This window comes from Chiroxiphia lanceolata, chromosome 5 (assembly GCF_009829145.1).
Source record: "Chiroxiphia lanceolata isolate bChiLan1 chromosome 5, bChiLan1.pri, whole genome shotgun sequence".
Taxonomy (NCBI): Eukaryota; Metazoa; Chordata; class Aves; order Passeriformes; family Pipridae; genus Chiroxiphia; species Chiroxiphia lanceolata.
Window position 1 is genome coordinate 15,878,297 of NC_045641.1, and position 14,149 is coordinate 15,892,445.

At 39.3% G+C, this 14,149-nt stretch overlaps 1 protein-coding gene across 1 annotated transcript in view; it reads left to right on the forward strand.

Moving 5' to 3' along the window:
- The window catches only part of GRAMD4 (GRAM domain containing 4), a 78,078-nt gene that overhangs the window by 23,017 nt on the left and 40,912 nt on the right, over positions 1–14,149 (forward strand). Inside the window, exons 2-3 of the mRNA XM_032688874.1 lie at positions 1,739–1,949; positions 9,794–9,914. Coding sequence (XP_032544765.1) covers positions 1,739–1,949; positions 9,794–9,914 — 332 coding nt within the window. The remainder of the gene's footprint in view (positions 1–1,738; positions 1,950–9,793; positions 9,915–14,149) is intronic.

Here is a 14,149-nt window from a genome sequence, read left to right on the forward strand (position 1 = left end):
AACTTTAAGCATCTCTGATAAAGGAAGAATTTTATGGGGTTTTTTTGTGAGCTATACTGTAGGGGATTTGTATTAGTTTAAAACTTCTGTATTTAATTGAAGGTGCTAATAAACTTTGGCAGAGATGCAAACTCAGGCAGATTTTGAAGGGAACGATCCAGTTTGAACTTGGTGTGAATAGTCACTGCCAAAGTGTTAGGGTAAGCAGAGAATTCATAAGGAAAGTTGAAGAGCTCTGTTGAAAAGAGGTTTGTGTTAGGATGTGAGAATTGCCTCAGGTGCAAAGGCTGTGGTAGCAAAAGGCTCTTCTATTTTGCTCTTTATGTATATTCCTGAAGTGACGTATGTCTGAATCTGCCTTTGCTTTTTCATCTCACACCAGTGCCTGGGATGATGTGCCATGAAGCAAAGCATGACTTTTAATGAAGAGGATGGTAGTGTTGACCACAGAGGACAAAAGGGTAGTAACAGGAACAAGTACCTCAAAGTTTTTAAAAATCCATTTGTTAGAGCATTGAATCATTCTCCAAATGGAACTTTGTGAGCTGAGGAACAGTGTTTGTAGGAGAGAAAATTGTGGCTGATTTGTTATAAATGACCAGAGTGTTAGATTGCTGAAGTGGCAGGAAAAAGGAACTAACTGTTTGGGGTTTTTTTTAATTTTCAAAGATGGAGCTTGGGACTTTTAGGACAGAGTGTGATTCATTGTATGGGACCAGTTTGGCAGGTCTGGTTTAAATCAGAAATTGTACAGTGCAGTGTCTTGGAAAGCTATCATTATAATGAGTTTACGTACATAAATTAAGCTTTCTTCTGTTGTCTTTTAAAAAGCAAAATGCTTCCCCCAATAGTATTTAAGATTTAGAATTTAAGAATTACTCACGTCAAATAGTGTCACTGGAAGTGAAATGTCCTGGGCATTTCTCATTCCTCTGGATGTCGTGGCACCTGCACGTTCTGCAAAAATACTGACTATAGTGTTTCTCTTACAGTAAAATTTTAGCCATCCTACTAGTCCTAAAAAATTGCGAAAACATCACTAATAAAGTGATTCTCACTTGCACCTCAAAGAGAGTAATAAAAATCTAGCAAGGGATATACAAGATTTTCAGTTGTGGTAATTTGAAGGATTTTGGCAGTGCATTTGAATGTTCACAGTCTGTTTCAAAAGTCTCTAGCATTTGGTGGGATCTTCTGCATGGGTCTGCTAGTGGCTTTCTTCAGTAAACACTTGCTACTTTGTTTTCTTAAACTGAAGCAGTAGGGAGGTATCATAGCATCCTTACTATTTTGCTCCAGTTTGTCTGGGAATTTAAAGATTGTTTGTGAAACTGAGTGGATTTCCATGTCTTTGATTAGAAACATCCCAAGTTCAAGAATGTGGACTTACCAGCTGAACTATTTTTGTTTCATGTGACCTGTTAGGAACTGACTTCCTAAACTTTCTTTGGAGTGCAGGTTGTTACCTTGTACCTATTCTGACTTGCTTTAAAAATAACCAGGAGAAAGAGGCCATAATGGTCTGGGAAGAGGGTAAATCATCAACTACTGAAAAACAAACCATGCATTTGTTACACTGTGGAAAAAAATGCCTATTAAAAAGCTAAGCTGCACCACATTTTTCATCCACTGGCAGGAAGGCCCTTGAAAGATGATTGGGAGTAGTTAATGATGAAAATGTCTTTATTTAGGTTTATTGCAAGCTTTCTGAAATACTCTTGATGTCTTGATCTTGCAGAGACTCCAACCGTCATGTTAAGGTAAAGCAGAAAAGTGCAGTGCTGAACATGCTAAAGAAGTTGGACAAAATAAGGTTCAGAGGTCACAAGAGAGATGAGTTACTTGATTTAGCAGAGTCTCCAAATGCTTCAGACACTGAATGTGGAGATGAAATTCCGGTGAAAATACCTCGAACGTCAGCTCGAGACAATGAAGAGCTGAGAGACCCTGTAAGTACTTGATTTAAGTATTGTTATATGAAGTTTTATAGTTGTGAGGCAGAAAATAACAGAAATTAGTAATTCTTTGTCCTTATATTTTGGATTTAACACTTGAGGATTTCTGGACTAGGAAGCAACCTTCCAGTAATAGTCTTCCATTTTGTGGAAGGATAAATTAATTTCTTAGTATTACGGTTCCCTGTCCCTACTTTTTATTTTAGATATTGTGGGTTGACAAGTTTGTTAACCTTGGGTGTGCTTCTGAATGCTCTCTGTTTTTATTTGTTTTGTTGAATTACTAATGAACACATGAAAAGGAAAGGCAACTTTTCAGTCTGAGGAGCTCAGGTCTGCTTAAATGGCACTGTCTAGGACTGTACGGATAAGGCTTCTGTTGGCTTCATTCCAGGGTCACACCACATTGTTCTCCACTGCAGTGTTGTACCTAGTAATGCTTCCATGCTATTGAGTTGGTTTAAACCTATGCAGCAGGTGCTAAAACTTTTTGGTGCTTGTAAGTGGGAGCACCCAAATAGACCTACCTTTTTAAAAGACACTGTTTCAGGAAGAGTTAAATATTGGTTAAAAAGTAAAATAAAATCCTGCTTTAACTGTTAAAAAGTGGCTAAGGATCCTTGAGCTTGGAATGCTACAATCTAAATTCAGATTTGTCTATTTAACTGTATTCTAGAATGTGACTTGGAAGTCAGAATTTATATCACCCTATTTGGAAACGTACCGTGCAGTTTCTGTCCCCAAAATGTGATCAGACTGTTGTCTGAAGGCTCATTTCTAAGAGCACAGGGCTTGCTCACAGCAAATTCTAAACTAAAAGACTTCAAATCGTATATGCTTATGTACCTGCTTTGAGGTTGGCAGCTTTTTCTGTATGTATTAGCTTTTTTAAATTTAAGTGGGCTTCTATGGTACCACATACAATTCTGGTTATAAAGAGCCTTTTTGCCAGAATGTTTTTCCTGTGGTCATGGAACAAACAGGTGGTAATGACAGAGCATGTTTTGGTCGCAGAAAGTCTGTTGTATGCAAATCCTCAAGCATCTGAGACAAGTAAGTCTGTTAAATGCCATTTACTCTACTGAAGACATCTGTCATTTGTTAAGATGTAAGTATTGTGTATACTGGGAGTAATCTCTGCTACTGCCCTTCTAACGCTGTATTTTCTGAGGTTTTATAGGTAAATACTTTTTTCATTAAACTTAAGGCATTATGTTTATGTGTGGGTATATATTAGATGCCCTTTGTATCTAAACAGAGGTATCTGGATGGCAGAGCTAGAGGCTACAGAAAGATTACTTAAACTCTAGATACTATCTTCTGTATTTCTTCAGGGGAATAGTAGCTTCAGGATGGTAAGGAGGGAACAGCAAGGTAAAACCTACAGTTTTGAATAGTTATAAAGCCTTATGGCTACACATCTGCAGTGATGGTCTCTGATTTCTCAAAATGTTGAGCTCTGTGTACTGAGAAGGGAATTTGAAGAGAAGCACTTTGCTTTCTGGCTAATTTACATACTGTAGTAGGCTGTTGTGATCTAAGTACTTGGGATACAGTTGAGTACAGTTCTTGAAAAAACAGGGAGAAAGGGAGAGAGGAAAGCAGCAACAGCATCAAACTTGTTTTGCCCCACTCCTGATATTTGGGAACTCCAAATGCAGTAGAGTAACAGCCTAAGAGCAGCAGCTGTGTTACAGATACGAGCGAAATAAGCAAATTGGTATGAGCAAAGAGGTCTGATGTTCAGGGATAAATTTCAGATGGGAAGTTTGAGGGATTAGCAGTTGGCCTCACAAACATCTGGGAACTGTCCATCTGTAAAACGAAGGGAGAAGAAATAATCCCCTGTGCTGCAGAGGTGCCAAGAATAAAGAAAGTAATGCTTATGTATTTAAATCAGTATGAAAATACTGGTTGAGATCATGTGAACAGGGCAATTCTGAATTATGTCTCTCTCTTATTGAGATCATACGACTGAATTGTACCTGAATTGGTTTTAGTTTTCAGTATCTAAAACTCAAATCTTAAATTGCATGTATACAGATTTGTTTTCTTTTAAAGGTTCTGTTAGCAACTTAGTATTATAGATCTATTGCATTCATCATAAGAAGACCAAGTCTTATTGGTTTCTTCCTGTTTAATACCTTAGGGAAATGTTGAAAGCACACAAAAGCTAATGCAAATCTGCGTAAATTGCAGTTAGACTGCATATCTTTTCAGATAAATGTGAGCTGTACTGTGCTTCCACTTTTGTTGCTTCATTGTTTCTGTTGAAATATGAGTACAGAACTTGTGATTTGGAAATTGGTGGCTTATAACTGAATATATGCATTCAAAATTAAAGTACTGGTCCCCTTATCTGCATCTGTCAACCATTCCCTTGACAAAGGCTTCATCTCTGCCCCTCTACTTCCCTCCCCCTGCCCCTGTCTGGTGTATTAATCGTTATGGAGTCATTATAGAAAGATCTCTGTCTATTAGAACAATACAGTGCAGTCATATGAATGAGGGTCCTTCTTTGCCTCACGGGTTTGCAGTGCACTTAGAAATGTGCACATTAGGTGCCTCTTCTTTAGGTATGTATCTGAACTTGACAAGCGTATGCAGGAACTCGACCCAAATGGATCTTTTAGAGTAAAAAACCCTGTCATAAAAACTTGTGATTGCAGAGCCCTAATTATCTGCCAAGAAGAGCATCATCCTCTGTTGTGCACCTCCTGCAAGTGAAGTGAATGTTCAGTCTCAGGCCACAAATACAGCAGTGGTACTTAGTCCCAACGTATCTTACCGAAGTTACACGTGCAAAATTTACACTGTGAAAAGACAAAGAAGATGGCCAGATGAGGTCATCTTGTATTCTTTATCTTAAAAATGTGAACTTTACCTATTTAGTTCAATAATAAACATCCTAATTTGTGTTTGGGGAGCACACAGCTCCTGATAGGAGGGCCCTGGGTCTGGAAGGATTTATATTTTCCTTTCAGTTTTCAGTGATTTCTTCTGTTCAAAAAGTGTCTTACTCCAAATTGGAAGTAGTTTGGACTCAGCTTACATGCTGGCTGCTAGCTTGTGTGGGTACTTTCCCCCCTCTCATTTAAGTGCCCCAACTACCAGATAATGCCTTTCTTAGATCTCTGTGGGTATTTGGGCACTGTGATCAGATCATTGCCAAGACAGCAATGTTGGTTAACAAATTTAACTCTTTGCTAAACATCTCCTTTAGTTCTTGAATGGCCTCCTGGATTTCTTCCTCCCTTTCCTCTTTACCACAGGTGATTGGTTTTTTAAAGCAAGAACACTGTAGGTATATAGAAACACCACAAATGCAAAATAGATAGAGGCAGTAACTTGGTCCATTCTTACTTCCTAATCGTGAACATGTTAGCATTTGACTTGTTGTGACATTGGAAATTGAGGTAATGTTGCTTTCTCAGTAATTAAAGTTCCCTTCATTCAGTGCCACCATGTCCCATTTTTACGAAAGCGGAGAAAAGATTCAGTTCTATGTACAAGTATATGAATGAACGTGGTGCAGAGGAGGTACCATCCCGTTTGCAGAGGACTAAAAGAACAAATTGTGTCTAAACCTGTGGAGACAGTGAGAATTACAAGTCAAATCTCTCTTGTACCTGGCATGTTGTACTGAAAGCAATCTAATCTACTTAACGTGAGTTCCCTGCCAGTATGCTAGAATTAAATCTGCGTTATTGTGGTACAGAAAACATTAATTTAATTGCAGTACAGCTTGGCTTTGCCTGACATGTCAATTAAAACTTAAATGCTGCTGCATCAGTCACCTCATTTATGGTGATTGTAAATGATGCTTGGGAGGTATGAAGCATGATGCAAACATTACAGTTAAGATGTTCAAGTCTCTAAAACTGACTAGCACTAGATTTTTTAAAATTTATGTAGAATATAGCTGTGTTTTAGGAGACTTCCAATATGGGCAGGCTTCCAAGAATAGCTACTAAGCATTAACTATTCATGCAGATGCCTTCACTCTTAAACAGTGTTGTTGAGTTTTCCCTTTTCTTACAGCAGGTAAATGCAGCATTCATGGGGAACTCTTTCATAATTTGAAGTAAGAAAATGCACATGAAGTGTGAGTTGAGAAACTCAAGACAAGCTGTGAATGCAAGCTAAGATTTTGTATTTCAAACTACCTCTTCCCTGTGTTGTGTTCCAGACACTTTCTGGGCCCTGAGGAGTGACTTGGGTGGATGGTTATGCCCCTGGGGTTGCCATACCTTGTCCTCATTGCTCCTTTTCCTCTGTGTTTGAGAACTGTTCCTCTCCAGGCTAATTACAAACTTGGAAATGAGACAACTGTTTTGTTATGTCTTCCTAGAGAAAAGTGATCCACGTACATATGATGTTGTGGAAGAAAATTAGGAGAGAGTTTGCCATTTTTATTTCTGTATGATGCTGAAATGTGCTGTGCTGCAGATGGAGAGGACAGATCCACATCTGCTTGGTTAAGAAGTGACTTAGACCCTTTCTGTGGCTGTACAGTGGCAGTGGTGTGGTGTTCAGCACACAGAACAAAATCCCAGGGCTCACAGGATAAAGGGAGTTTGGAGAGGGAAGGCAGAGAACTCTTGGGCTGGGAAGTGCTTTATGAAAAACCTAAACTGCAGATGGTTTGAAAAACATTGGTGAGGAGATGTGATTTTTAGACCCGGAGCTGGGTGTGGCTTGAAGCAGCAGCCCTGAACTCTGATAATGGGTTACAGACAGTCTGTCATCATCAGAAATGTTCCTTTAACCCCTCTGTCTCTGACTCCACGCTCACCTCAGGCATTTCTCTGGCCTTGTGCATGGTCTTGGCTAAGTAATAGCAATTGCCAGCATTTTAAGAGGGCTCCTGTGTCAAATACTGTCAAAGCTAGAGAGGTAGAAGAAAAAGCAGAAATCTGCAGAAGCCTTCAAGGCTTTTCCTGTGAATCAGAAACTAGAAAGGACATCTGTACAGTACAGTGTAGTTGTTTCGGCCTGAGTCCCAGTGCTGTCCTACAGAGGCAGCAGATAGGAGAAACCTTTACCCAGATAAGGCTGGAATTAATACAAGGATTTTGTTAACCTGTTAATTGAGTCAGTTATGCTAACTTCAGACAGAAGGGCTTTTTGAATTCAGAGGTAGGCAGTAGACCTTCAGCAAATGTAGAGACTTTATTTCTTGTCATCTTAGGTGTGTTGGTGTGGGGAAAAAACTTCTGAGACAAAAAGAAACATCTGCTTAAATATCTCTCATATCGCTGTCCTGGGCATGCTTAGTTTTCTGAACACTTCTAAACGGTATTCATAAATTATTATGGTGATGCCAGTTTTGGAAATTGGTGCTTTATTTACCACCAAACTTGTGTTACTGTGTATCTTACTACTCTGGTTAAACTATATTATTGTTACATGATAATTACATGATCTTGCTCCTGGTATTCTTAGCAAGCAGCCTTATGTTTTAACTTAGTGGATTTTTTCCTCTTTTTTTTTTCTCTACGTTACAAGGTCATTCTAACCTTTTGTACTTAGTTTGAAGATCTGTACCTTCTGATTTTTAACCTATCAATGGATGTCAGGCTGCTTGAAAATCTAATGCTTAAGCAGATAAACACATTTGAAAACTTTCAGAATGAGTCATGTTAACTGATATCACTCTCCTGAGTGCTATTCACCTCTTGCTCTTTCCTTTCTTCTAAGAGGCACAGTCAAGGTGTGCTGGGCTTTAATTAATGACTTAACATCTCTGAAGAAGGAAAAGCAGAGTTGGTTCTCCAGATGGATTTCTGAAATGTAGCACAACTTTGGGTGAAATATCTTGAGTATCTTCAGTGAGGATGAAAATTTGGATATGCTGAGATATTTTTTAGCCTGTTTCTTCTTCCTCTCCTCCCTCGCTTTCCTTGCGCCTGCCTGTGGAGTGTGTTGTAAGGGTGTTCGACTTCAGCCGCACCATCCTCCTTGGGGCTCTCCAAGTGTCGGGCAAGTGATAGCACTAAACCTTGCAGTGTAAATAAATACAACCCCGCTCTATAGATAAGAAATCAACACAGAGGTTAATTGACATGCTCATCTGAAAACAGGCTCTGTTACTCTTCAGCAGTGACTGGAGCTGTTGCACCTCTCTGGCTAAAGGCAGAGGTTAATGGGAAATGTGGAGCATGGGAAGGAGGATGCTGTGCTACAGCTTTCCGTGTGAGGATTGCTTGCGGTCTGTCTGCCTCTGCTATGACATGGTTCGTGCTGGCTCCAAAATGGGAAGCGGCTAGGGCTGCTGCTGAGCTAACAGCTTCTGCTCCTCATCGTGGCCAGCAGCGTTGACTGACTGCTGTGTGGGTGGGTGCTGCTTTTGGCACTGGAAATAGCATCTCTGCTTGGCACTGTATTGAGCATGCCCAAGTGGGGAGTTGATACCAGGTAAATGCTGGGCAGTAACTGCCTACAGAGTGCTAATTTGCCTGTATAGACAAATTCTGAGGCTTAAACTCAGCATCTCTTCAGCTCAAGCAAGAAAACAGATGTTTAATAGATATTTCCACACTGATTTATCTTAGAAGTGCAAATCATTCCCAACAGTGAAAGTACTTTGTTGTCAGTAAGCTTTCTGCACATTTTTCCTAAAACGTAGAATATGTCTTTTAATTAACTCTCCTATAGATTACTTGAGTTTATATATATATATATATATATATATATATATATATATATGTAATTTAGGTGGTGTGGTTAAATGTAAGCAAGCTGGTGTTTGAAAGCAGTGCAGTTCCTATGTTTTTTCAGGGTTCAAACAAGGAGTGGGGGAGCGATTAGAATGGGTAAATAAATCCCTTTCTGTCTTTGTTCTGAGATGTAGCCTTCTGTAATCTGTCACTTTGATTTTGAGTATTAGCGGTTGAAGAAGCTCCTATAATTCTCATTGACAGACTTTTTGTACCTTGTGGGGACTGCACACAAGTGCTGAACAACCATTACCCAGGAGATGCCCTCACCCACCCTTTTCCCTGCTGTTTGAAAATGCCCACTTAATGAGACAAAGATGGCATCACCTGCCTTCTGCTGTGTGGGCTTTGGGTTTTTCTGTGCTCACTTCATGGAGGTGGTGGTTGTCACTGCTCTTGCAAATTAATCAATTTGCTCTTTAATTCCTGCTTTCTGCAGTATTTCCAGTGCTAAGTTCACTTGAGGGGTGCTGGTAAATCTGTCAAGACACACAGTCTCCTGACTCCCCCCTCTCCTAGCCTGCCAGGATGAGCTCCTGGGCACCAACAACATCCTTCTGCAGTAATGGGGCTGTGGGGGAGATGGAGGGAGTGGAGAACCCTTCCTTGCTTGAGAACCTGTGGTCTTCAGAATTACACATTCTATAAATGGATATTAAAATATAAAATATGTATTTCCTAATAGCTCAGCAGTTATCTAGGAAAGTATTACTTTTGATAGCTTCACAATTTTATAGGTAAAGTGTGTTGCATTGACTGTTCATTTAATGGGAAGAAGAGAGGGATAGTATAAATGTACCTTTTAAATCAGCAGAAGTAAGGCTTAAATGATAATGCAGCAGAACTAGTAAGGGTGGTGGTGGGAAATCTTAGTTTTCTGTAACTCCCTGAGGGCTGTAGAAATGTATTCTGTAAACTCACATGGGAGAGATACCATGCATTTGATTAGCTTTCATTCATTTGTTTTGGTAATTTAATGCTGAGAGAGGCATGCAGAGTTGTCGATACTTGTGTGTTTCTCACATGGTTGTTTCTTTACTGCCCCAGAAATAAGTTGATGTATTTAAATGAAAAAAAAAAGTGCTTCTGAGCTGTGAATATGTTCTGGCTTTCTTATAGGCTGGTCCAGGGACCATCATCATGGCTTCAGGAGTCCCGGATTTTAACAGAACAGAGTCTGACAGACTGAGTGAGATCAAAGGTCACCTGGAAATAGCCTTACTGGAAAAACACTTTTTACGTAAGTATTAAAATGCTCTGTGGAGAGGAATGGTTTAAGCTTGCTGAAATAAGGTTTCTCTAAGCTGTAGAAGTTGGCATCAGAATTTTGAGGTGTGCTGATATGTGGATAGCACGTGGGCTGATGTTTCCCTAGGAAGACCTTAAAAGCATTCTCAGGGTTTCTGGGTCACTTGGATATTTTTTCTTCATTGCATTTCTCACAGCATACCTCACTACATGACTAAAGCTGCTTAGTTGAAATCTTGATGTTGACATCTGCAGCTTATCTTAAAACTAAGTCAACCTTGATGTGCTTGGAATAGGTGGAGTTTTTTTTCTAGTAGTAATTCATAAGAAGAGATTTCTGAAAGGGCAACCAGTGCATTTCCTTGGCAGCTGTTTCAACAAATAATATGTCTTAAAACACATATCTCTTAACAGTATAAGGGTTACTAGTAAGTGATGTAAGAAATACAGAGAAGTGTGACTGTAGATTTCAGGTGTTACTTGTTTGGGTTTATTTGTATATATATGTGTATTTGTATATATGAGAAAAAATGTATATGAGTCATTCATGGCTAGAGGCAGCCACAAGATTTTGGGGATTTAATCTCAGGAGGTCTAAACTGCTGATTTTTAAAACAGGATAGTTTAAAAACGGAAAAATGGAAGACAAGCATTCTTGTGACTTAGTAGAAGTAGAGATCTCTGTAATAAATGAATGAGAATTCTTGGTCAGTTGCTTCCCAAAACGGTCATTTTAATGTTTTGGTTTTAACTTCAGAGTATGAGGGTTGTTTTTATGTGTTCAAAGCTTGTCAAGTATTTTCTAAGGAGTAGGAATAACAAGCCTATGGATTCTATTCAATTTCTATAATCCAGCAACAAGACTTGTGTTTTATCTTCAGCATGTTCTCAAGGATTTGCCATTAATTTCCCTAACTTGTTTTTCATTTGGCAATATTTCTTTGATATGTTCCCCCCCTCCATGTATGTGAGGGAGGCCTGATAAAGGAAACTGGGAAAGAATTTGTAACAAGCTACTATCAGCTTCCACAGATAGCTGGAAGAGGTATCACAGTTGGAATATCAGGCAAAAACTGAAAGATCTGTTTGACTTGCCTCATTAGTTTCAGTACTTTACTTGAATATTTAACTACAGTTACCATGTACTTCTTCCATCACAAAGGTGATATATTGCTTAAGCTCCTGTTATCCAACTGTTTTTAAACTAGATGGAACATGTATGATTTCCTGATGTAATCTAGTGCGTAACAGAAACAGTAGGACCTACCAGAACTGATTTCTGGTTTGAACTAGGACATGCTTTTTGATATAAAATAGGGTTCCCAGGGCACCTCCATTGCTGGTGAATCCATTCTTCTTTCTTAGCATGTTCTTACAGTAACTGAATGTTATTTTTGTGAACATTTGTAATCTTCAGGTTCTTGCTGTAATTTCAAAACCTTCTGATAAACTATGTTACCACTTCTGGATGAATCTTTTTTCCTTTTCACAGACCTTTGTAGCAAACTTCAAGGTAAAGGGTAAGGAAGATCACCCTTTCATGTAAACGTTGAGCAGATGGTTGGAGGTTCAGGCTGATGGGATAGTTTAGCTGGGTGGATTGAGTCAGCTCTGGATGTCTCCAGCCCTTACTGCTAGGTCAAGAGCTCTTCACCAAAGCCTGAGGTTTGCTGTAGCTGAAATTATGGATTTCTCCTGGCAAGTTCATTGTAACTCTGTACCGAAAAACAAGAATAAGAATCATAAACTGGTGGGGAAATAAGTGAGGTAAAGCTTACCCTTTATTCCCCTATGCTCCATTCAAGATTTTAGGCTGAAATAGGTCACTGTGTTTGTCAGTTGGAGTGAAGTAGCAGTTCTCTTTTTTGGGTATGGGTCCTGCGTTCTTCTCCTTTCTTTTTCCTTCTCTTTGAGTTCGTGTTTTGCACTTTTTTAATATTAGAAGTGCTTCATTATTGTTTTCTTCCCAAAAATGAACTAATGGTATGCAGAAAAATATTCTTGAAGTGTGCAGTTTGTTTACTTTAATTTTCCTTGGAAGAAAGCCTGATCATTATTTTTTTAAAATCCTATAGCTGCAGTCGGTGCTTTTTAAGAAAGCTAGTTTCTCTGCAGTAGGTGTTTTTTTAGAAGGCTAGTTGCTCTGCACTATTTCCATACTGTTTTTATTTATGGAATTCTTTAAGGACGTCTGGCTATAATTGTGTTTTTGCATAAACCGTTTGCCATGTCCACTTAACTCCATTTCCTCCAGCTAGATGTGCAAAAATCAAAGCAACTGCTATAGTAAGTGAGGGAAATACTTAAAAGTTTCATGGATTTGCTTTTTAATGTGTTGAGTGTGATAACAATTAGAAAAATTATCAGTTTGATTCTGACTTTATTTTTGCCTCTTCTGTACTTTTATTTGTATTACTGTGCCATTATCCAGGAGGTTTAAGGAGATTTCCTCTCAGCTAGACATTATGCATAATGTACATTACACAGCTACAAGTCAATGTGGGTCTGTAGTTGCAGGTGCCTGGCTAAAGAAGAGCAAAGCACTAGTCTTCTCTTAACTCTATTAAGCCGTTAGTAGGCACAAGTAATAGGTGCAGTTTGGCTGAGTAGAATATTCAGTGAAACACATCCCAAACCTAACTGTAGCCTCTACAAGCTGCAGAGGAAATCTGGATCAAATAGGTACTGGAGACAAGCTGTTGTCTGTAAAGGGAAAATATCTTCATCTAAGATGCCAGATGAATCTTTTCTTTAGCAAAGAGATAATCTAAACATCTGAAGATATGAAGATGGAGAGGAATTGCTTAGCGTGTGCATAGCTGTAAATGCAAATAAAATGTGACTGGAAATGCAAGGGGTTTAAGCTGCAAATTGAGAGGAGGATGAGGCAGGCAGAGGAGGGGATCTTGGATAATGTCTTAAGCAAGAGGGAGTGATCATCTGACTCTTCCAGCCAAGTTGCTTTTTCTGTCTGTGTGGGAATGGTCTTAATCTCTGTGATCTAATGGCTCCTTCTGAGCCTTATTACAGCAATTCTGAAAACTGTGTTTGTTGGGTCTGCGGTGTTGGGGATTCCTGCAGAAAAAGGCTTGAACACCAGCTGAATGAAAAGTGCAGAGAGCTTAGTGTGCTAGAGTTTTAAGTGCACGTGGATAGATAAAGCTTTTTCTTGGAGCTGTGACAATCAGAATCGTTCATTTCTAAAGGATTTTGTGTTGTTGTAACCTAGTTTTAAATGCACATGAACACTACCTTGGGCTAGTTGAGGATTCAGTTTGGGAAGGCAACTACTGACCCAGGACAGTTTTGCTAAGATCAGTAGTGGTTTTAGTGTTTCCATTTCAAAACCTAGTTGTATCTAAACAAGAAATAAAATCGTGCTTGCCGCTCTTGCATTTGCAAGACAAAAATTATGCAAACCCACAATCTTTCTGGGTTTGCAACTCATAGAGGTAAACACTCTGCTTTTCTTCCTGTTGCTTCCTGTGCCTGCTTATAGAGGGCAGTTTTGGAGATATCAGCACTCTGATCCTGGTGCCACAAGGTGCTTTGTAAGCACACATGCATCCTGTGGTTTACATGAAGTATTAGCTAATTCTTGTTCAAAGATGTTCAAACCTTTTGCAGTGCTAAATTTAGCAGCTCAGAGAAGAGGAGTTGGTGGTAGCAGCAGCATATGAGAGTAAACAAACCAGGTGACTGTTAGAGAAGAGGGTTAGTCATGACTCGGTAAATCAAAGAAACACTACATGAGGGTGAAGAGCTCTAGGAGGAAATAAAGTCCTCTCCCACAAGGGTTTTGCATTCCACTTGGTACAGCAGAGTGTGGCAGGAGTCTTCAGGGGCTTACTAAACCACTGGTTTCAGTTATGATTTTTATACTAGCATTACAAAATAACTTGGGATTATACTGCTTTCCCACTGAAATTCTGCTCCAGCACATCCTCATGTGCCTTTTTGAACCCTTTATGTGACTAACTCCACAGTTTTTTCTCTGGCTCATTCTTTCTGGTATAAATGACCTGATGATTCTTTGGATGAAGAACAACCTAGCAAAATACTGACTACATGGAAGTAGAGCTCCAGAAAAACATACATGATTCTCAGGCAGATCTGGGATGTTAGAAAGTGTTGAATCTTGAAGGCAAAGTGTGTGTTGGTGGTTGTAACCAACAGAAGACCTACACTGAAAAGTCCAGTTCTGCACAGCCCCAGTAATTGTATGCA